Source organism: Bubalus kerabau, chromosome 9 (assembly GCF_029407905.1).
Source record: "Bubalus kerabau isolate K-KA32 ecotype Philippines breed swamp buffalo chromosome 9, PCC_UOA_SB_1v2, whole genome shotgun sequence".
Classification (NCBI taxonomy): domain Eukaryota; kingdom Metazoa; phylum Chordata; class Mammalia; order Artiodactyla; family Bovidae; genus Bubalus; species Bubalus kerabau.
In genome coordinates, this window is record NC_073632.1 from 95,471,892 (window position 1) to 95,496,728 (window position 24,837).

At 48.1% G+C, this 24,837-nt stretch overlaps 1 protein-coding gene across 1 annotated transcript in view; it reads right to left on the minus strand.

Moving 5' to 3' along the window:
* Positions 1 to 8,841: 8,841 nt before the first annotated feature.
* LOC129620148 (UL16-binding protein 3-like) overlaps positions 8,842 to 24,837 on the minus strand; it is a 280,018-nt gene continuing 264,022 nt past the window's right edge. Inside the window, 4 exon segments of the mRNA XM_055535951.1 lie at positions 8,842 to 8,888; positions 8,891 to 8,956; positions 9,887 to 10,162; positions 10,397 to 10,660. Of these exon segments, the coding sequence (XP_055391926.1) occupies positions 8,842 to 8,888; positions 8,891 to 8,956; positions 9,887 to 10,162; positions 10,397 to 10,660 (653 nt within the window).

The window sequence follows — 24,837 nt, forward strand, 5'->3', positions numbered from 1 at the left end:
CTAAATATTCATTGGAAGAACTGATGCTGAAACTGAAACTCCAATCCTTTGGCCACCTGATGCGAAGAGCTGATTCATTGGAAAAGACCCTGATGCTGGGAAAGATTGAAGGTGGGAGGAGAAGGGGATGACAGAGTATGATATGGTTGTATGGCATCATCGACTCGATGGACATGAGTTTGAGTAAGCTCCGAGAGTTGATGATGGACAGGAAGGCCTGGTGTGCTGCAGTCCATGGGGCCACAAAGAGTCAGGAACGACTGAAAGACTGAACTGAACTGATACTTGGCTATACCTTATGAAAGTTCTTGGCTTAAATTCTTACTTGTGACTTTACTAATAGTGTTGCATGAAGGGGAACCCATTCCAGGGCCCAAGAGTGGGCTCCTGTGTAACACTTAGAAATGATTTGTCCGAGGAGACATATGTGCTGACAAAAAAAGATACTGTATTGAGAAGGGGCACCCAGGCAGAGATCAGTAGGGTAAGGGAACTTAGGAGAACAGCTCTGTGATGTGGCTTACAGTCCTGCATTTTATGAAGTGGGATTAGTTTCTAGCTTTTCTTTGGCCAATCATTCTGAATTAGGGGCGCAGGCATTGCTCAGCCAAGATGGATGCCAGCAAGCAGGATTCTGGGAAGTGGTAGGACACATGGTGTCTCTTTTTTACTTTTCCCAAATGCTTCCAGTTGGTGGCTGCTTATTAGTTTCTTCTTCCTTATTAAGACTTCCTGTTGTAAAATAACTCATGCAAATAGTTACTATGGTGCCTGGCCAGGGTGGGCGGTTTCAGTCACTATGCTTTCCCTAACAAAAGGGCAGAAAAGTGTCCAGTCCGCCATGCTCCGTGGGAAAGACTAAGTGGAAAGGATGGATGAGAAGCATCTCCAACAGTTCAAGGATGACTTTTGCTGAAGGTCAGGAAAGGCGGTAATAGATGGTGTGCCCAGTGGGTTTCCAGCAGGAACAGGGAGGGAGAAGGTGGAAAGCGCAGATGCCAGGTGGGGTTCCTGTATGTCAGGAGCAAAGTTGGTGCAATAGTAAATCAGACTAGAGAGTCCCAGTGCACCCAGGGCCTGACTGCAGAGAGTACAATGCTGGTCAGTAGCAGAGGTTGATCCTAGAGGCAAATAGATAGGCAGCCAACTGGGATACAAACTGCATGACTGAAAGAAACAAAATAAAGGGAGACAAAACACAAGGCGGAATGATCATGAGGCTGAAAGCAGCCTTCCCCAGAAGAAGTCTAGATCCTCTGCCAAGTTTCCAGAACTGAGTCGGGTCTGATACTCAGAATCCATTACTGCAGAGAGTGAGAGAGATGCCAGGTTCCAGAAAGGAGGGCCCTTTCATCACCATGGCAAGTGCAAAAGTCGTGCTGGCCTTCCCCATCCTTGAAAGCCACCTGGTCATTGACCTGGGTAAGTGTACACCGGGAAGCAAGATACCCCCACATTCATATGGACCTACTGTGGGACTCACATCATGTCCATGGATCTGAAGCTTCAGGACCCCCTGTCATTGAAGCAATACATAAGGTACTGGGTAATGAATAGACATCTGTCCCAGGTCCTGCTCACAGAAGTGTCACTCATCCACAGATCCACAGAGTGCTCATTTCACATGCATTGTATTTGTAACATGAGTGCACAATCTTTGCAGTCAGTAAGTGATCACAGAGTGAGGTCTACCATAGTAGTGATTTCCACTTTCACACTTCTAACCTGACTCCTCATCCCCCAGTTGTATCTATAAACAATATCATATCCTGGAGGAAATGACAGAGATGAGTACCAACCTACAACCTCCCTACAGCTGCAGAGGTGTCATCCCTATGCTGTCTCCATTTAATTACCAGTGTGGCCATAGATTTTCTGTAATGGCACATATGAAATATTTCAGGCTTTGGAGATCATAGGCCTCTGTTGCAACTGTTCTCCTTGCACAAAAATCAGTTACAGATGATTGGTGAATAATGAGCCTGGCAGACCTGCTTCTTGGGCAGATGACCCAGCAGAAACTGTGACATTAGAGGTATCTGTGGTCTGAAAGGTGCTATGTGCAGTATATGGCATTACTACTTGGCTGCTCACAACACAGACTCCTTGTGTCTTGAAGCAAGGCCACCCAACTTGCAGTGGGAAAGCCATACCATTTAAAAGTGGCTCCTGGTATGGTCCTGTGGTCTGATAGAGATAAGGCCTCTGGCCATGGAATGTCAGAGCTGTGCATCATGACCTGAGTTCACCAACCCCTAATCATTAGTTCAGATAGGCCAGCTCTCATAGCACAGAAGTGATTATCTGGTTTGGCATAACCAGGGCCACAGGGAAAATAAGACGTGCCAGCAAGTGGCCTAGATGTGATACCAGAATTGTGGCATGGCCACTATCCTCTACTCACACCTGTGGCTTCATGCAGTGTCCCCTGTGACTCCTTGGACCAAGGAAGTCCATCTACAGAAAAGGAGGGGGAACATTAGCCTTTAACTACCAGATCCACACTCCTATCACATTCACAACACCTAGAAGGTACAGGGCAAGTTTCTGGTTCATAAACACACAACTGAGGAACCCCTTGTTTAGTTCCCTTTATTGTTGTTCAGTCGCTCAGTCATGTCTGACTCTTTGCAACCTCATGGACTACAGCACGCCAGGCATCCCTGTCCTTCACCAACCCCCAGAGTTTGCTCAAACTCATGTCCATTGAGTCGGTGATGCCATCCAACTATCTCATCCTCTGTTGTCCCCTTCTCTTCCTGCCTTCAATCTTTCCCAGCATCAGGGTCTTTTCCAGTGTGTCAGCTCTTCGCCCTTCATGGGATTCTCCAAGCAAGATACTGCAGTGTGTTGCCTTTTTCTTCTCCAGGGGACATATTCTGCATATAAGTTAAATAATTGGGGTGACAATATACAGCCTTGACGTACCCCTTTCCCAATTTGGAACCAGTCTGTTGTTCCATGTCCAGTTCTAACTCTTGCTTCCTGACCTGCATATAGGTTTCTCAAGAGGCAGGTCAGGTGGTCTGGTATTCCCATCTCTTTCAGAATTTTCCACAGTTCATTGTGATCCACACAGTCAAAGGCTTTAGAATAGTCAATGAAGCAGAAGTAGATATTTTTCTGGAATTCTCTTGCTTTTTCTATGATCCCGTGGATGTTGGCAATTTGATTTCTTGTTACTCTGCATTTTCAAGATCCAGCTTGAACATCTTGGTTCAAGTACTGCTGAAGCCTGTGGAGACAGCAGCCTGTAATATTAATATTTATTAATTAAGACAAGAGTTGGAGAACTTTTTCTAAAGGAGATAGTAAATCTGTTTGTCTCTTCAGACAAACCAGATAGATTTTGTATCTGCATTTGTGTCCACTTAGAGACCTCCACATTTGTGAAACAGCAGCCAGAGAGAACATGAAAACCAACTGGGTTTCCCAGTGCAGGAGACACAGGAGATGTGGGTTCAGTCCATGGGTTCCCTGGAGGAGGAAATGGCAACTGTAGGGTAAGGGAGTTAGAGAAGGCAAGGTTCAGAAAAAGAATGAGACCGGCACTTTACAGGAACAGATCACCTTTAAAGAGGCGAGAAGGGGCAGCAGTCAGATTAGTGAGCTGCTGCACTAACCCAAGAAAAGAGTAAGTTTATATAGGCATATAGGTGGAAGTCTACTGTCTTAAGGGGGCCTGTTCTTCTTCAAGGTTGTTTGGAGTAGTTCTTGGGAGTAATCAACCTTAATGTCCATTTTTTTTCTTCAGGTGAAAGAGTTCTTTGTTTTGCATAGAATAGTGGGGAGGACCCGGAGGGGAATTTTAACTCCAGGCTATTTTGAGCCAAGAAACTTTCCTTCAGCAGCCCACTCCACAATTCTTGCTGGGATACTCCCATGGGCAGAGAAGCCTGGCAGAGGAGCCTGATAGAGTACAGTCCTTGGGGGTCAAAAAGAATCAGACACATCAAACAACTAAGCATGACTAGGATTTAACCCCAGGACTGGTTGATCCATCCCCTAGGGAATTATCTACTGAATAATCATAAGAGATTTGACTTAGGTCGCACCTGAATGACCTATTGTGTGGATAAGAACAAACTGTGGAAAATTCTTAAAGAAATGGGAATATCAGACCACCTTACCTGTCTCCTGAGAAACCGGTAGGCAGGTCAAGAAGCAACAGTTAGAACCATACATGGAACAATGGACTGGCTCCAAATTGGGAAAGGAGTAATATATATTGTCTGCATATTGTCACCCTGCTTATTTAACTTATATGCAGAGTACATCATGCGAAATGCTGGGCAGGATGAAGCACAAACTGGAATCAAGATTGCCGGGAGAAATATAAATAACCTTAGATATGCAGGTGACACCACCCTTATAGCAGAAAGCAAAGAGGAGCTAAAGAGCCTCTTGATGAAAGTGAAAGGGAAGCATGAAAAACCTGGCTTAAAACTCAACATTCAAAAAATGAAGATCATGGTGTCCAGTCCCATCACTTCATGGCAAAGAGATGGGGAAGCAATGGAAACAGTGACAGACTTCATTTTCTAGGGCTCCAAAATCACTGCAGATAGTGACTGCAGCCATGAAATTAAAATACGCCTGGTTCTTGGAAGAAGAGCTATGACCAACCCAGACACCATATTAAAAAGCAGAGATGTTACTTTGCCAACGAAAGTCCATCTAGTCAAAGCTATGGTTTTTCCAATAGTCATGTATGGATGTGAGAGTTGGACCATGAGGAAAGCTGAATGCCAAAGAATTGATGCTTTTGAACTGTGGTGTTGGAGAAGACTCTGTAGAATCCCTTGGATAGCAAGGAGATCAAACCAGTCCATCCTAAAGGAAATCAACCCTGAATATGTATTGGAAGGGCTGATGCTGAAGCTCCAGTAATCTGAGCACCTGATGTGAAGAACAGGACTGAGCGAGTGAACTGAACTGTTTCCACAGTCTGTAGACATGAGTGTAAGACAGAAGTGGGTGTGCCCATCCTCACCCTCATGCCCCGTGTCATGCTTTGGGAGACTGGGCTCCTGTCTTTCCTGGAGGCCAGGTTGGGAGGCTTTTGCTGGGGCGAGTCCTCAAGCAAGATGATAAGATGTCAGGTGACAGAGGGCATGTTTAGGATCTGTACATAGATGAGAAAGTTGGAGGCCCTGGGCTTCTTGGGATGCACAGAGATGAGTAATAAATGGTGCTGTAACCAAGCAGGACCCTGAGGAAGGAGCCTTCTAGGAACAGATTCCACCCATTCCCTGGACTCCTTCCCCCTGCACCTCCTCCCCCAATCATCACAACATGACTGACTCCCCCCAGCCCTCCCCTCCACCCCAGTGGGTTCGGTCCTTCAGGACGGCCACCTGTTGCCCCCCGGCTCCAGTGGCTACAAATTCCGGATGGGTGGGCTGGGGGAGGGGGGCTGCAGGAGCATTGTCTGCCACTGCCCTGGCTCCCACATCTCTCTGTCTCACCTCCCTTCCAGCTGGGATTACTTTTTCACCCAAATCATCTCTTTTCCTGACCTGGGCGTACAGGTAACTGCCAGGAGGAAAGGAGCCTGCAGAGGTTTAAGAGGAGGGAGGGTGGCACCCCACTGGGAAAAGTTTCCAGGACGCCCAGGACACCCCCACTCCTCTCCTGGGTTCACCCTGAACTCACAGCCTCGGGGGGCCATGCAGAACCAGAGAGGAGCAGCACCAGGAAACCAAGACCAACCTTGGAACAGTGGTCCAACACATATCACCTGGAGCCTGGAGACGACCCAACTCAGCGGACTGAGACCCAGCTTGGATGAGAAGGAATGAGAGGAAAAGAGATTTTCCAGTTCCTGCAGCAAAATGGGGAAGTGGGCATGGGGCCTCCTTTTCTGGTCATACTACTCCTCACATCATGCATGCCCCAACAGCTGCCCATTCCTGCAGTTTCCAATCATTCCAAACCTGTCTCCTGCCCCTCTTCCTTTTTTTCACCACATGGTTCTTCTGATACCTCAGCTTTCCTCCTCTCCATTCTTAGTTTTAGTCATTCTGAAACTGAGTCATTTTCAGTTCCAAAATCCCTGTGGATAGTGAGTTCATCCATGAAATTAAAAGACACTTGCTCCTGGGAAGGAAAGTGAAGAGAAACCGAGACAGCATATGAAAAGCAGAGACATCACTTTGCCAACAAATGTCTGTCTAGTCAAAGCAATGATTTTTCCAGTAGTCATGTATGCATGTGAAAGTTGGACCATAAAGGAGGCTGAGGGCCGAAGAATTGATGGTTTTGAACTTCAGTGCTGAAAAGACTCCTGAGAGTCCCTTGGACTGCAAAGAGATCAAACCATTCAGTTCTAAAAGAAATCTGTCCTGAAGAGTCATTGGAAGGACTGATACTGAAGCTGAAACTCCAATACTGAGAGAGTCAGTTCCCAGGCAAGTTGATAGGGAGTCTAGGGGTCCCCAAGGAGAGAGGGGTCTGGAATTCTCAAGGAGGAAGAAAGGACAAACTTTTTTGTCTTTCTCTACATTCCTTAGGATTATATAACAATAATGTATCCTGCCTAAGGACAGTCTTTGGATTCAACCTTTTGTTATCTTAAAATGTTAATTATGGGAGTAGACCTGGTCTTTAGAAGGATGTATCTTGCCTGAGGACAGTGTTACCTTAAGATGTAAATTATGGGAGTGGGTCTGATGAGGTCTTTGCAACCTCCAGACATTCTTTGGCTTATATAACTTCATTGTTAACACTAGCAAGCGGGTACTCTTTCTGCCCCCTTCTGATGCCTGTGTCAGAAGCTTTCTCTTTATACTTTAATAAAACTTTATTACACAAAAGCTCTGAGCAATCAAGCCTCATCTCTGGCCCCGGATTGAATTCTTCTCCTCCGGGGGCCAAGAATCCCGGTGTATTCGCGTGATTCAACAACAACCTTTCAATACTTTGGCTACCTGATGCGAACAGCTGACTCATTGAAAAGACCCTGATGTTGGGAAAGATTGAAGGCAAAAGAAGAAGAGAGCGGCACAGGGTATGATGGTTAGATAGCATCACCAACTCAGTGAACAGAGTTTGACCAAACTCTGGGAGATAGTGAAATACAGAGGTGCCTAGTATCCTGCATTCTGTGGGGTCGCAGGAGTCAGATGTGACTGAACAACAACATGAAAGGGATAGAAGACAGCCATTACCTGCAGTGCCATCAACAGTACGTTCTCTAGTTGTTTCTGTTCCAGGGGAGCCCAAGACATTTTGTGGACCAATGTAACTGCTCTTCAGAAAAAGTTTGAGGACTCAGCTTGGAGTGTCTCTTTCCAAGTTTGGCAGGGAGACTGGGATCCAGAGCTGCCACTGTCGGCCACCTGGAGACGTCTTAAGGTTTTTTTGTTCTCCAAATGACACTCGTAACCACTATGAAAGACTTTTTTTTCCCTTGGCGTTTGTCTCATTCGTTTTCTTTTGCACAACCTCCAACCAGTGTTTTAATATCTCAGAATTCTCATCTCAGGGCTCTCTGGTGATGAAGAGTGAAGCCAGAGACTGACAAGGCCTCCTAATTCTTGGTAAATAGGTAAATAGGTCCTTGTCTTTGGTCATTATTTCCATCCAAAGAGATTGTTAATGACCTAGAGAGGTCAAAGCCTGTGACAGAGGGCTCCATCTCTTTGTTATCATGGGGCTGCTGGCCTTTGCTGACTTCAGGGGTAACTGAGCTCTGAACTAGGAGTATGCTGAGACCTCAGCACAGGCAGTGCCCCATTTATGTCTTCTCATTCAGTGAGGCTGGGATTCCTATTGACATATGTGGAAACTACACGTGCAGAAGTTTAAGAAAGAAACACAAAGCGATCAGATAATTTCATCATGACCACTGTTTTTGGAAGTATGTTCTGTTGCTGACACCCATTAAAATCACCTGCTGGTTGATTCCACTCTCATCTGGGGTCTGCACTGTGTCTAGGTGCCAGGAGCATGCACGGGTTGGGGTGGCCAGCCTGTCCAGAGAGCCCCGTCTTCCCCCACCTGGCTGTCCTGACCAGGACTCTAAGGCTGTCCTTCTGTCTCTCTCCTGCTCTCCCAGTCACTTACCTCTTCACCAGCCTCCTCCACTGAGGCTACCAGGTCCCCCGTGTTGCCTCTTCCCAGGAATTAAACCCAGGCCCCTGTCCCCCAGGTCTGTGCATGAGAACCTTTCCCTGACACACAGATCACCTGCTTAGGCTCAGGCCTGAAGCGAGTGAAGAAGCCATCTGCTCCCTTTACTCCTGTCCTGATCCTCCCTCATGGGGCAGGTCCGGGGAGGAGGGGCCTTGCTTCCTGACAGCCTTGAGGGGTTGCAGGGAAACCTCCTTCCTTCGCTCCCCTCCAGCCTCAGAGCCAGCACACACAGCTCTCAGGACCAGGGTCCCTGCCCCCCATCTCTTCCTGGTGCCCCCACCTGGGCACCTCCACCCCAGCTCAGGCTCACCCATCCTGTCACCTCTGCTCAAGGCAGGGCCGCTCAGTGATGGAGGCTCTGGGTCCCCAGGAGGCTGGTGACGTGCAGGCCACAGGCTGAGTCACAACTGCTGCTGCTCCAGGAGCACAGGCCTGGCCTCAGCCCTTCCCACAGTCTCTGCTGTGGGGCTCCAGCCTTGCCTGCTTGACCCAGGCCACTTCCTGTGAGAACAGGCCTTTGGAGTTGGGTCTGCAGTTCTTGCTCTCAGGTGATATGGGGTCTTATCCCCCTGCTCATTTCCAGGATGAGGAGGTTCAGTGAGGGGCAGGGGTTGGCTGGGATTCACCTCCCCCAGCCTCACACCAGGCCCTGTGCCCCTGCCTTCCCTCTGAATTCTGCCCTCAGTACCTGCTCCTGGAAAGGACTCAGCCCAGGAAGACAGTTATGATGAAACTGGTGAGGAGCACGGGAGGATCCAGGTGATGTGCCTGATGGCTGTGGCCAAGGAGTTGACTCTGAGGGGAGCTTCATTTGGTGATGCTGTAAGGAAAGTGAGAGTGAAGCCCTTGTCCCGACCCCTAAACTAAGAAGATGTCTTCTCAGCCCCCCAGACCCAGGTACCCTACTACGGAGTCATTAGTGCATAATTTCTTTACAATGCTCTGTTGGTTTCTGTTGTAGGACCATGCAAATCAGCCATAATTAGATGCATATATCCCCTCCATCCTGAACCTTCTTTCCCGCTCCCATCCCACCCCTCTAGGTCATCACATAGCGCCAGGCTGGGCTCCCTGTGTTATATAGCAGCTTCCCACTGGTTAGCTATTTTCCACATCATAGTATGTATATATGTCACTGCTACCGTCTCAGTTTATCCACCCTGCTCTTCTCCTGCTCTGTTCACAAGTCTGTCTCTGTGTTATGCAGTCATTTGAACCAACCATATGGCAGCCCCTGTGACAGGTCCTGAGGTGAGATGGAGGAAGGGAGGCGCCCCATCTCCACAGAGCTCAGACAGTGGATGGGCGAGCAAGGGTCCCCACGCAGCCCCTCAGTCCTGTGTGACATCAGATGAGGCGACACGAGGATGGGAACAGATTAAGTCCTCTCAGGAGCTGATGTTTGAGGCGGTATCGACAGATTTCCAGAACTAGAATAGCCAATATTTTTAAAGAGTTTGTAGAGAGAGGGTCAGTAAGAAGGAAATCTCTAGAATCAGAGTGGTGTCCTCATGTTAGGGGTCAGCAAGAATCCATGTACAATGGTTCAAAGGCCTGTGCTGTGAGGCAGAGATGTCAGGAGGCGGAAGAGGAAAGAGGATCACAGAGCGTTCCCAGGGCCATTGTTCTCCCAGGAACTACTCAGCTTGAATAGATCACTTTCACACACACACACACACACACACACACAGAGGGGTGGGTCCATGCCCCTTTGAGTGGACTACCACTTCTTTCTTCTAGTCTCACTTACCCGTGGTCTTCAACATTTCCTCCCAGCACACCAAGAAATCCTGAAGCCAGACCCGACAGTCTCCCATGGAGACCTTCTTGAAGAAGTTGGTCACAGCTCTGTCCTTCTCCCACTTCTCTCTCATCCGCCTCCCTCCAGAATGAACCTCTGTCCAGTGTCCATTCTCCGAATCAAAGAGGAGGCACATTTGTCCACTGAAGCTGAACTGCCAGGATCCACCGATGTGTCCATCATCTTCACACTGACATGTCATCCTGCCCTGCAGGGTGAGAGGGTCTGCCCCTGCGGTGGCAAAGTGCTCAGCCTCTGGGTTTGACAGATTCTTTGCCCCACCTGGGTCCACCTCCCCTGAGCCCAGCTAATCTGGCCCTGTTCTCTCCTCCAAGGCCCTCTCCTTCCACTGGACTACTAGGGAAAGACTAATATCCTCCATTTTATTTTTTACCTGAAAACAATGAATGAGTTTAAGCCCCCATTCTGCTCCTTCTGCACTTGGACTTTCTAACTCACCTGTGACCGTGCGTTTCTCCAACGTAACATCAGGCAGTTGCTCCCTGAGCAAATCCCCGATGTCTCTGAGTGTTTCAGTCTGTGTTTTCCAGGCCTTTGTCGTTTTCACCTCCTCCCCCAATGGACTTGTGAATTGGATCTTAGCACGACCACTGTCATAGGAGAGAAAAACCTTTCCGTCCACCTGGCCTTGAACCACACACCATGGTTGTCCAGGTCTGGGCTGAGAATCGACGGTAAAGTTATAGCAAAGAGAGTGAGCATCTGTGAAGGCAAAAGGCAGATGAGGGCAGGGTTGGCAGAAAAAGGCCCATAGGCCTCCTCCCCTCAGTTACATGAGAGCAGAGTAAAGGAGCAGGGCTGGCCTCCTGCTCCATCCCTGACACTCCATAGAGCCAGTGCCCCTCCCTTCCTTGTGGAGAAGGAGAGGTCCCCTGCTGGGCAGAAACTTCACATCCTGGATATGGCCCCTTGCCCACCAGTCAGTACCCAGGGTCAACCAACACACAGCCTTGCTGGATTACATGCCAGACAGCTCTGCAGGAAAAGCCTAGATGGAAGAGGACTTTCAGAATCGAACCCAGTGTCCTGCCAGAGATGGAGAGCATGTGGGGGCTGCTTCTGAGGAGCATTTCATTTTTAGAACAGAGCCCCTTTTCAGAACGCATCCCTGGAGAAGGAAGCCACGTTCCAGTGAGGAGTGCCCTTTCATCACCACAGTAAGCATGGAAGTCCTTTCCTTCTTTCCCAATGAGCCACATGACCATGGACTCAGGTAAGTGAACCTGAAGAAGCAGAAACTACTCCCAAATTCATGTTGGACCTAGCATGTTACTAGCATTATGCACAGGGACCGCAGTATCATCATGGCCTCCCTGTTTCTGAAGTGAGGCTCGGGGCTCCAGGCAGTCAGTGGATAGCTGTGCCTGCTAGCAGTGCTTGTCCCTGGGTCCACAGATCCACACCATGCTCATTTCACATCGCCTGGATTTCTAACATGAATGGACAAACTTTGTAGTTAGTAAAAGTAAAGTAATGCTCAAAATTCTCCAAGCCAGGCTTCAGCAATATGTGAACCGTGAACTTCCAGATGTTCAAGCTGGTTTTAGAAAAGGCAGAGGAACCAGAGATCAAATTGCCAACATCCACTGCATCATCCTAAAAGCAAGAAAGTTTCAGAAAAACATCTATTTCTGCTTTATTGACTATGCCAAAGCCTTTGACTGTGTGGATCACAATCAACTGTGGAAAATTCTTCAAGAGATAGGAATACCAGATCACCTGACCTGCCTCTTGAGAAACCTGTATGCAGGTCAGGAAGCAACAGTTAGAACTGGACATGGAACAACAGACTGGTTCCAAATAGGAAAAGGAGTCCGTCAAGGCTGTATATTGTCACCCTGCTTATTTAACTTATCTGCAGAGTACATCATCAGAAACACTGAGCTGTTGGAAGCACAAGCTGGAATCAAGATTTCTGGAAGAAATATCAATAACCTCAGATATGCAGATGACACCACCCTTATGGCAGACAGTGAAGAGGAACTAAAAAGCCTCTTGATGAAAGTGAAAGAGGAGAGTGAAAAAGTTGGCTTAAAGCTCAACATTCAGAAAATGAAGATCATGGCATCTGGTCCCATCACTTCATGGCAAATAGATGGAGAAACAGTGGAAACAGTGTCTGACTTTTTATTTTGGGGGGCTCCAAAATCACTGCAGATGGTGATTGCAGCTATGAAATTAAAAGACGCTTACTCCTTGGAAGGAAAGTTATGGCCAGCCTAGACAGCATATTAAAGAGCAGAGACATTACTTTGTCAACAAAGGTCCATGTAGTCACGGCTATGATTTTTCCAGTGGTCATGTATGGATCTGAGAGCTGGACTATAAAGAAAGCTGAGCGCCTAAGAATTGATGCTTTTCAACTGTGGTATTGGAGAAGACTCTTGAGAATCCCTTGGATTGCAAGGAGATCCAACCAGTCCATCCTAAAGGAGATCAGTCCTGGGTGTTCATTGGAAGGACTGATGTTGAAGCTGAAACTCTAATCCTTTGGCCACCTGACTCGAAGAGCTGACTCATTTGAAAAGACCCTGATGCTGGGAAAGCTTGAAGGCAGGAGGAGAAGGGGACGACAGAGGATGAGATGGTTAGATGGCATCACTGACTCAATGGATATGGGTTTGTGTGGACTCTGGGAGTTGGTGATGGACAGGGAGGCTTGGTGTGCTGCAGTTCATGGGGTCGCAAAGAGTCAGACATGACTGAGTGACTAAACTGATAAAAACTGATCTCCCTGGATATCTCAATATCCTTCACCTTAGCTTTTGTCTTCAAAGAGTGACACTTTTCAACTCCCACTCCTCTCTCCCAAGGGTAAAATAACTGGAGATGGGAGCTGCACTGTTGGGTGTGTCGCCTCTCAGATGCTGAGTCATCTGCAACATGTCTTGGGACGTGTTGGGAACTACTGGAACAGGATCATAAATAGTTCTGCTAGTGATTCTGTACAAACTGAAGTTTTTACTTCAAATTTTTTGTGGCACATTTTTCGTCATTTCAATGTTAAGACTGTAAAGCTTTTTGAAGACTACTGTCAAGTGGAACTGCATTGGAAGATTAAAAGATTCTTATAACCTCAGAATCTACTTTGCCAGAACAGGAAAACTCAGTCCGAAACACAGACACAATGCGTGGCAACTGCCCCCAAGTAGAAACGATGAAGAGGGAATTCTCATGAAATTGTTTACTTGGAAATCTGCTTTATGTTCAAACTCTGACTCTGTAAGCCAAGTGAAGGGCAGGGAATTTTTCTCGCTGGGTATTAACAGGTTAAAGGATTAGTGTTAATCGCTCAGTCCTGTCTGACTCTGTGACCCCATGGACTGACTGTAGCCCTCCAGGCTCCTCTGTCTATGGTATTCTCCAGGCAAGAAGACTGGAGTAGGTTGCCATTCCCTTCTCCAGGGGATCTTCCCAACTCAGGAATCAAACCTGGGCCTCCTGCATCGCAGGCAGATTCTTTACCGAAATAAGGTCATTTCTCACACAATGAAGTTATGCATCAAGACCGAAGAGCCAACACACCCGGTTGTCGCTCAGGTAGAGGGTCGCGCTGACCTCCCTCCCCCTGCCCCTTCCCCCCACCACCTCCCCCGACCCCGGCTGCTGGTGGCAGGGCGCTGGGAGGTGGGGGGGGGGGGGGCGGGGGGCGGGGTGCCGGGCGTCGCGGGGCTGGCTCGAGCGCTGCAGAGCCACCAGGAGCAGCACCGGCTGCAGCGGCAGCCCGCAGGATGCGCGGCCCCGGGAGAAGGCCTAGCAGATCCGTCCCGCTCGGGACCGCGCCTCCGCCGCCCAGGAGAAGCTGGGCCGCGGGCCGTCGCCACCGCCGCCGCGAGCCCTTCACAGACCCGAGCTTCTGCCGCCGCCCAGCTCATCTCGTCCTAGCACGTGGCAGCCAGCCGAGGCCGCCACTTCCGCGCTCTCAAGCTCGGCCCTGCCTTGTCTGCAGCCCCGTCCGTTCTGCAGGTGAAATTTATTACCTGTAAAGAGCTCTGGTCTTAACAAGGACAGAGAGCGGTACCGATCTGAAGGGTTTGTCTGAGCAGATGGGGTCGGGGGAGGGCGTGCTTTTCGAGGAGTTACCTGGGTCTCTTCTCCCGGGGACGGCTACCTGTCCCCAAACCCCTGGCTCCAGGGCTCCCACTTCTCAAGGGCAGGCCGGGGTCTTGAGGGCAGCATTTCCTGCTGCTTTCTCGCCACCTTTTCTACCAACTTCACCTCCGAAATTCCCGGCACCAACCACTATTTCACCAAAGTCACCTCTTTTCTGGCCCAGAGGGTGGGTAACCAGCCCGGGAAAGCCCCCCACCCCAGGAGCAAAGGGGCCAGGGGAAGGGACAGAGGAGGGCGGGGGTCACACAGGACAAAGTTTCCCTAACCCCCTTGTATACCTCCATCCCCTTCCCGGGTTAAGTCATTCCCTCCATCCCCTCCACCCACAGCCGAGAAGGTTCATCCCTGAACTCACCGCCTGGCGTCGCGCTGAACGGGTAAAACAGAAGTAGAAGCAGAAAGCAAAGACCAGGCTTGAAACCCCCGATCCAGGCCATTGTCACCTCATCCCAATTCCACAGGAATGCTAGGTTGCCGGTTGGAAGTGGGGATTATCTGAGACCTAGCTGGCTCTGGCTGGTTTCTTTGTGCCTGCTCCTTTCCAGCCGCACACCTCTGGGTCCCGCCTGCTGGGCTGGGCGGAACCAACTTGGCCAGGCTTGTCCTGAAAGACCGACTGGCTCCTGATTGCCAGTTGCTGTGTCCCATCCCTTCCCTCTAGAATCATGGGCTCATAGCTAGAATCTTTGCAGTCAGATAGCATGGGGAAGCCTTACAAATAGCTGTGAAAAGAAGAGAAGCGAAAAGCAAAGGAGAAAAGGAAAGATATAAGCATGTGAATGCAGAGTTCCAAAGAATAGCAAGAAGAGATAAGAAAGCCTTCCTCAGCGATCAATGCAAAGAAATAGAGGAAAACAACAAAATGGGAAAGACTAGAGATCTCTTCAAGAAAATGAGAGATACCAAGGGAACATTTCATGCAAAGATGGGCTCTATAAAGGACAGAAACGGTATGGACCTAACAGAAGCAGAAGATATTAAAAGGAGGTGGCAAGAATACACAGAAGAACTGTACAAAAAAGATCGTCATGACCAAGATAATCACGATGGTGTAATCACTCACCTAAAGCCAGACATCCTGAAATGTGAAGTCAAGTGGGCCTTAGAAGGCATCACTATGAACAAAGCTAGTGGAGGTGATGGAATTCCAGTTGAGCTATTTCAAACCCTGAAAGATGATGCTGTGAAAGTGCTGCACTCACTATGCCAGCAAATTTGGAAAACTCAGCAGTGGCCACAGGACTGGAAAAGGTCAGTTTTCATTCCAATCCCAAAGAAAGGCAATGCCAAAGAATGCTCAAGCTACTGCACAATTGCACTCATCTCACACGCTAGTAAAGTAATGCTCAAAATTCTCCAAGCTAGGCTTCAGCAATATGTTAACTGTGAACTTCCAGATGTTCAAGCTGGTTTTAGAAAAGGCAGAGGAACCAGAGATCAAATTGCCAACATCCGCTGCATCATCCTAAAAGCAAGAAAGTTCCAGAAAAACATCTATTTCTGCTTTATCGACTATGCCAAAGCCTTTGACTGTGTGGATCACAATCAACTGTGGAAAATTCTTCAAGAGATAGGAATACCAGATCACCTGACCTGCCTCTTGAGAAACCTGTATGCAGGTCAGGAAGCAACAGTTAGAACTGGACATGGAACAACAGACTGGTTCCAAATAGGAAAAGGAGTCCGTCAAGGCTGTATATTGTCACCCTGCTTATTTAACTTATCTGCAGAGTACATCATCAGAAACACTGGGCTGGAAGAAGCACAAGCTGGAATCAAGATTGCTGGAAGAAATAACAATAACCTCAGATATGCAGATGACACCACCCTTATGGCAGACAGTGAAGAGGAACTAAAAAGCCTCTTGATGAAAGTGAAAGAGGAGAGTGAAAAAGTTGCTTAAAGCTCAACATTCAGAAAACGAAGATCATGGCATCTGGTCCCATCACTTCATGGCAAATAGATGGAGAAACAGTGGAAACAGTGTCATACTTTATTTTTGGGGGCTTCAAAATCACTGCAGATGGTGATTGCAGCTATGAAATTAAAAGATGCTTACTCCTTGGAAGGAAAATTATGACCAACCTAGATAACATATTGAAAAGCAGAGACATTACTTTGCCAACAAAGGTCTGTCTAGTCAAGGCTATGGTTTTTCCAGTAGTCATGTATGGATGTGAGAGTTGGACTATGAAGAAAGCTGAGCACCAAAGAATTGATGCTTTTGAAGTGTGGTGTTGAAGAAGACTCTTGAGAGTCACTTGGACTGCAAGGAGATCCAACCAGTCCATTCTGAAGGAGATCAGCCCTGGGTGTTCTTTGGAAGGAATGATGCTAAAGCTGAAACTCCAGTACTTTGGCCACCTCATGTGAAGAGTTGACTCATTGGAAAATACTCTGACACTGGGAGGGATTGGGGGCAGGAGGAGAAGGGGACGACAGAGGATGAGATGGCTGGATGGCATCACCGACTCGATGGACGTGAGTCTGAGTGAACTCTGGGAGTTAGTGATGGACAGGGAGGCCTGGCGTGCTGCAATTCATGGGGTCACAAAGAGTTGGACACGACTGAGCAACTGAACTGAACTGAACTGAGCATTCACTCATGGAGAAGGCAATGGCACCCCACTCCAGTATGCTTGCCTGGAAAATCCCTTGGATGGGGAAGCCTGGTCGGCTGCAGTCCATGGGGTTGCGAAGAGTCGGACACGACTGAGCAACTTCACTTTCACTTTTCACTTTCATGCATTGGAGAAGGAAATGGCAACCCACTCAAGTGTTCTTGCCTGGAGAATCCCAGGGATGGTGGAGCCTAGTGGGCTACTGTCTATGCAGTTGCACAGAGTCAGACACGACTGAAGTGACTTAGCTTAGCAGCATTCACTCAAGATACCTCCACAGTGCAACAGAACCAGAATTTCTAATTTCAGAAGGCAGAATGGCCATCACATATCATAACACAGAACACAAACTATACACTTACGCCCAGCCACCCTAATTGGTTGCCCCTTTAAATGAAAGGCTGCAGTTTCTCAGAAAACCTCCTACAGAGACCCAGAACTTCAGCTCCAAGTACTAACAGAGTAAACTGAAATACCTCGGGTCTTGAAATGTTGCAAAGGGAGGAAAGGAGGCCAGGTTGAAAGAAAAGGGGAAGGAGGGGGGACTATAGGGGGCCTTGTGGACATCACCTGCCACCAGGCATTGCAGGACTTTCCCCTGGGCTTCCAGGCAGGGAGGACTGGAACTCAGCCCTCCAGAAACCAGACAGCAGACCAGAATTCGAGTTCTCTGCTCACTGGAGGTCATCAGGCTCCAACCCTCAGTTCAGGCTGAGGCCCTTCAACTAGACTCCTGCATTCGGGACCAGGACAGAAAAAAAAGTACAAAAGGAGGGACTGAAAAGAAGAAAGGGGAAAAGGTCAATAAAGTCTCTTGTTTCTTACCCAGTTGGGGCACTAGCCAGTTGTCTGCATCAGGAGGAGAACAGGGACAAAAGAGTCCCTGTTTCTACCACTGGGTCTGGTTGGTCAGCAGACGAGCTGGTCCCTGAGTACCCGAGTGGTCAATTGTATTGAAGAAATCCCACCAGAGTTGCCCTTTGTTGCAGGAAGGCGGAGCCCTTCCCAGGAACAAGAGTGGGCTCTTGCCTAACATTTGGAAATGAATTGTCCGAGGAGACCCAGGCACTGACAAAGCAACAGACTTCATTGGGAAGGGTTGCCCAGGTGGAGAGAAACAGCGTAAGGGAACCCAGGAGAACTGCTCTGCCATGTGGCTCATGGTCTCGGATTTTATGATGATGGGGTTAATTTCCAGGCCTCTGGAAATTGTCTCTGGCTGGTCACCTTGCTTGATCCATATTTGGTCTTAGGATTCTTTCTGGAGGTGCAGGCATCTCTCAGCCAAAATGGATTCCAGGTTGGATTCCAGCAAGCTGGTAGGACATATGTACTGTCGTATCCTCTCCCCTTTGGACCTTCCCCCAATTCTTCTGGTTGATGGTATCTTGTAAGTTCTGCATTCCTCACCAGGACTTCCGGTTGTAGATAATTCATGCAAGTGATCAGTATCAAGCCTGGCCAGGGCCCGTGGTTTTGGTCAGAGGTTCCCATAATAGAAACTTTGTGGAGGATTTTCCCCCCTCACATTTGTCTCATTCATTCAGTCTTTTGTGCTGCTTCCAACCAAGATTTCAACATCTCTGAATTCACATCTTGGGGCTATCTATCTGGTGATGAAGAGTGAGCTTATCTCCTGTTGGGACTGACAAGCCCTCTTAATCCTTAGAAAGTGGGTCCTTGTCTTTGGACATTATTTTTCACTCCAGGAGACTGCCAGTGACATTAACATCTGTGACAGAGGGCTCCATCTCTGTTATCATGGGGGTCCTGGCCTTTGCTGGCTTCAGGGGTGACTGAGCCCTGAACTAGGAGGGGCATGCAGAGTCCTCAGCAAGGGCAGTGCCCCATTTCATGTCTTGTCACTGAGTGAGGCTGGGTTTCCTATTTATAGATGCAAGCAGAATTTTAAGGAAGTAGCAAGAACAATGCGGTTCTTGGAAGTATGTTCTGTTGCAGACACCCATTAAAATCACCTCCCAGTTGATTTCACTCCCATCTGGGGTCTGCAATGTGTCCGGGTGCAGGAGCATGCACGGGGTAGGGTTGGCCAGGGCTGTCCAGGTGTCAGGAGAGGCTCGTCTTCCCCCACCTGGCTGTCCTGACCAGGACTTTAATGCTGTCCTTCTGTCTTTCTCCTGCTCTCCCAGTCACTTGCTTCTTCACCAGCCTCCTCCACTGAGGCTACCAGGCCCCCCATGTTGCCTCTTTCCAGGGATTAAACCCAGGCCCTTGTCCCCCAGGCCTATGCATGAGTCTTCCCCTGACACATTGATCACCTGAACCCACCAAGCTGGTGCCTCACCCAAGCCTGCATCCTGTCCTTCTCCAAGCCCCCCTGTGTCTCTTGTCCCAAAACCATCCAGGCCCCCTCCTGAATAGAGACTTGAGTGAATCAGTGATGTGAAAGTGAAAGTCGCTCAGTCGTGTCCTACTCTTTGCGACCCCATGGATTATACAGTCCATGGAATTCTCCAGGCCAGAATACTGGAGTGGGTAGCCTTTCCCTTCTCCAGGTGATGTTCCCAATCCAGGGATTGAACCCAGGTCTCCTACATTGCAGGCGGATTCTTTACTAGCTGAGCCACAGGGGAAGCCCAAGAATACTGGAAGAGTAGTGCCTTTTCTTTATAATTGGTAATTTACAAAACCTGCTGTCCCATGGCCCTGCCCCAGGGCAGAGACAGATCCTGTGTCCTGGTACAGGTTCTTCTGCCTCCCCACAGCTGCAGCACAGTAGAATTTATTGTCAGTAGATGCCTTGCCCATCAGTTGATGAATGTGTAGAGTAGGAGGGCTGTGACTCCTATTGTTTGGTGAGGAAAGGGCTCAGGTCTTAGGATTGGGCCCACACAGCTCAAACACCTAATATGGGAAGCATAGGTTGTATATCCAGTCACTCCTGCTGTGATGGAAAATGAGGTGACTCATGAGGAAGGTAGTAGAGAGTGTTTCCAGAGGCTGGCATGTCAGGTGGTATGAAGGTATTCCAGAAATAGAACAAGTGAGATGAAAAACAAAAGATTCTGGAAAAAGGGAACAATAAGAAGTAAATCTCTGGAATCAAAATGATTCCATAGTTGAATCATTTCAATTAGTGAATAGTCCAAATGCCTGTGATGTGAGGAAGAGATGTCAGGAGGTGGGAAGAGAAAGGAAGGATGACAGAGTATCCCCAGGGCAATTGTCCTCCCAGGACCAAGTCATGGCACATGGACCGTTTTCCCGAACACACACACACACACACACACACAATGGGATAGGTCTATTTCATTTCAAGAGAACTACCACTCCATCCTGAGCATCTCAATTACCTATTGTCTTTGGCAATTTATCCCAGTGCACGAAAACTTGCTCATGCCAGCCCTTACAGTCTCCATTTGGGATTTTCATGAGGAACTCAGTCACAGCTCTCTGATTGTCCAATGTCTGCCTCCAAGATGAACCACTGTTCAGTTTCTGTTCTCTGAGTCAAAAAGTCTTCTTTCTGTCGTTGGAAGCCAAACTGCCAGAATCTGCTGGAGCATCCATTGCTTTGCCCTGACACATCACCCTCCCTGCAGGGTGGGAAGTCCTACCCCCAGCAGGGGAGGTCTGTGTCTGGTCTAGACAACCTGTCTCAATGCCCCATCACTCCTCTGCTTTTCTTCCAGTCTCCTGGTCCTGCTCTCTCCTCTCTGTCCCTGCCCTGGCTGCCGGGCCTCTTAGGTGGGACCAACTTCCAGTCTGTATGCAAACACATAGTTCTGTAACCCTACAGTGATTCTTCTGCCTCTGCCCTGGGCCTTCCTACTTCCCATTGGTTGTGACAGTTTCCAGCTTCATGTCAAGCTGGCTTTGTTTTTAGTTCTTCCCCAGGTTTTTTGGAGTCTCTGTCTTCCCAGGCCTTTCACATTCATGTCCCAGAGGACCAAAGAATTTAACCTTCTCACTAAACAAGGATAGTAAATGAAAGTCTCACTGACCTGGCCTGGACCACACCCTGTGGTTGTCCTAGTCTGGGCTCAAGATTGGTGGTGAAGTCATGGCAAAGAGAGTGAGAGTCTGTGACAGAGAAATGCAGGTGATGGTTGGGGTTGGGAGGAAAGGACCCACAGGCATCCCTTCCTGATCCCTGTGACAGCAAGTGCGTCCCTCTGTAGGGCTGCGCTTGGCAGAGCAAGGACTGTCCCTGTCCAGCCCTCCCCATCACCAGTCAAAAGGGTGCCCTTTGCTGGCTTGAGGCGGAAGAGGAAGTTGCAAGGAGATGGAAAGCATGTGGAGGCCGCTCCTGAGGAAGTGGGATCACAGAGGGGGCGAGGAGCACAGAATCCAAAGCTGGATACCATAGGATATCAAGGGACCTGGCAACCCAGGAGTGCCCGTCGTGATCTGCGCTCCTCAACCCAGTACTCATTAGGTCAGGTGGGCTCAGTGGTCATCAGATACACCCTCTCCTCACACCTTCAGCTTCACAAATCATCTCTCGTGGCCCCTTAGACCAGGAAGGCACTCCATAGCACACCCACACTCCTAGCAATCCACTGTGCCCCAAAACCACAGCCAGGGCTCTTCAAAGACAGGCTGAGGAGCCCCCCAGCAGGTTCACTAGGGGTGGGGCACCCATTTCTGGGACCCCATATACCCTAAATCTGAGGATGGTAAGTTAGGACAGTGGCACTCCTATCCCCCACATTGATTTGCCTGTTGTCTTCAGCTGCTTTTGCTCTACAAAGGTGGGGGTGGGTCCCTGAGACAGAGACTGATTCCAAACGGCCTGCAGGGAAAAGTTTGCAGAGTCCCGCCTCAATCAAGTGCCACTGTGACGTTTGTGTCCCCAGCAGGTGACTATACGGATCTGGGACCAGAGGGTAGAAGTGGGGTGCCCATCCTCACCCTCAGGGCCCAAGCCCCACTTTGGGAAACTGTACTTCCGTTCCTCCTACTTCAGGAACTGAGGGCTTCACTGGGGTTTGTCCTCAGGCAAAAGGGTAACATGCCAGTGTTTGGGGGAAGTGAGCACTAACTCACTTTGTAGTTTTCCTCTGGCAAGTTCAAGGGTAAAAGCAGAGGTGTCATGAATTTATCAACTGAGGGGGAGAGGTGTGTTTGTGTGTGTGTCTGTGCGTGTGCATGCATTCACTTGCTCACTTGCTTTTTAAAGCATTTCAGGTCTTCTCACGGTTCTCCAGAGAACCACAGGGAGGAACTGCCTTATCCTGCCCTGCCCAACTCAGGGGCTCCCGCTTTCTGAGGGGGAGGGGTGGCCTGCGGGCAGCAGCATTTCCTGCCATGCCCTCTTCTATGTGGTTACCTCTCCTCCATACTGTACTTTTTTTTTTTTGCCAGTTTTTAAATTTTATCTGGCCTTGCCTTGAACGGGGGATGTCAACCAGCCCCAGGAGAATTTACAAGGAGGAAGAGCCTGCAGGGAGAAATGAGTCAGGGGTGAGGAACCTCCAGCAAGAAACTTCTGGGGCACCCCCTCCTAGTCCTGGGTCTTAATGGCTTCCCAGTCCAGAAACTCTAAGGAAATGGCTTCTGTTAGTGATCTAGTGAGGTGGGGAGGTGGGGTGCGAAGCTAATTCCTCTCAGGGCCCCAGGCCAGGGGCCCAGCTGGTCCACACTTTGATTTCAGGCTGGGGAGAACCAGAGCAGCGAAACTCAGGGAGTCACCTCGGACTTCTGTCCTGCAGGGAAGAAGTGTGTGAAAATAGTGGATTTGATTTGAGCAGTTGAGTCTGTCGTGTGTTATGGCAGAAATAGAAAACTAATACACACACCCATCCCATTTAAATGAAACTGTCTGGATATAAAACTGTAGGCCCAAAACTCTTTTCCTGTAAGACTTTGGCGATAGAGCTCCTAGGGGCTTCCCAGGTGGCTCAATGGTAAAAAACAATCCGCCTGCCAATGCAGGAGACCTGGGTTCCATTCCTGGCTTGGGAAGATCCTCTGGAGAAGGAAATGGCAGCCCACTCCAGTATTCTTGCCTTGAGAATTCCATGGACAGAGGAGCCTGGCGGGCTGCGGTCTGTGGGGTCGCAGAGAGTCGGACACAACTGAAGCAACTTAGCATGCGTGCACACACAGGCAGTCATTTAGTCCTAGTGGAGGTGGGGGAAGGTTTAAAAAACGTTTTCAAACAACAGATCAATAGATGTGCTCATAGGTGGGACAATTTCACTGTTTTTCTTTTGTTCCACTATTATTAGTCTTCTCTCTTTCCGTCTTTAATGTAAATCAGTTACTGAGACATAATTTACAAACAGTTATAATTGAGATATAATTTATAGAAAGTTATTGAGAAATAGTTTATAGAGTGCCTTCCTTTTGAATAAAACAGCTTAAAGTCCTTTATCTTTGGGAGTATATTAGAAACATGTAGGCATTTGGCAAAATTATAAGACACGTTCCCAGGCTATGGAAGTAAGAGCAGATGAACGGTATTACTTCAGCCATGAATCATCATACCAACCTGTAAATTCTGTGGAGAATCATATTTCCAAGGAGTACTATTTTCAAGTTTGCATAACTGAAAAAACTAATGATTTTTCTCAGTGAAGCCCTTGATTTTTTAGACCAAGTGAATGCCAGAACTAGAAGTCACTTCCACTTACTAAGATGTTTATAATTTATGAGCTTCATAAAATTAGTCCATATAATACTATACTTATTACAAGTATGATAGATATTTTAATGAACTGCCCACTCACTTTTAGTCACTGGAAACACTTATGTTGATTATAGACTTTAAGAAATATGGACTTCCTTGGTGGTCCAGGGGTTAAGACTCTGTGCTTCCAATGCAGGGGCATGGGTTCAATCCCTGGCAAGGGAAGTTCTACATGCTGCATGGTGTGGGCCCCCACCCCCTAAAAAGAAGCCACAGCAATTGGTGACAACATGGATGGACCTAGAAAGTGAAAGTGAAAGTCATTCAGTTGTGTCTGACTCTTTGCAACCCCATGAATCAAACAGTCTATGGAATTCTCCAGGCCAGAATACTGGAGTGTGTAGCCTTTCCCTTCTCCAGTGGATCTTCCCAACCCAGGGATTGAACTCAGGTCTCCCGCATTGCAGGTGGATTCTTTACCAGCTGAGCCATCAGGGTAGTACAAGAATACTGGAGTGGGTAGCCTATCCCTTCTCCAGTGAATCTTCCCAACCCAGAACTCGAACCGGGGTCTCCTGCATTGCATGTGGATTCTTTACCAACTGAGCTATCAGGGAAGCTAAGTGGAATAAGTCAGACAGAGAAAGACAAATATTGTATGCCTTTGCATGTGGAATCTAAAAAACAAAACAAATGAACAGAGTCATAGATATAAAGAACAACAAGTGGTTGTCAGAGTGGGTGGAGGGTGTTAGAAGTAGGGGATGGAGATTAAGAGGAGCAGACCCACAAAATAAATGTTACAAAATAAATGAGTCAAGGGCAGGAAAAGTACAATGTGGGGAACATAGTAGAGTATAACATCTTTGCATGGTGGCAGAAGGTAGCTCAACTTACTGACTTACGGTGATCATTTTGAAATATATAGAAATATTTAAGTCTGAATTTGGCTATAAGGAGTTCATGATCTGAGCCATAGTCAGTTCCTGGTCTTGTTTTTGTTGACTGTATAGAGCTTCTCCATCTTTGGCTGCAAAGAATATAATCAGTCTGATTTTGGTGTTGACCATCTGGTGATGTCCATGTGTAGAGTCTTCTCTTGTGTTGTTGGAAGAGGGTGTGTGCTATGACCAGTGCATTTTCTTGGCAAAACTCTATTAGTCTTTGCCCTGCTTCATTGTGTATTCCAAGGCCAAATTTGCCTGTTACTCCAGGTGTTTCTTGACTTCCTACTTTTGCATAATATATATATGTATATATATATGTAAATCATAAAGGCATATAGGAAAGAACAAAAATAATTGCAAATAATGAGACATTGTCAAAATAGACTTCTAGCAGTGAAAATGTTTGCTGAATTTAAAACTCACTGCATTGGTGAACCAGCATTTTAGACAAAGCAGCATAGAGAATCTATGTGAACTAGATGATTGATCTGAAGAAATTAATCCAAATTCAGCAGAGAGTTTCATTCTGAAACTGAGAGAGAGGTATAAGAGAAAGCTATACAATAAGAGGGCCCAAACTACATCTAACAGGACTTTCAAGGG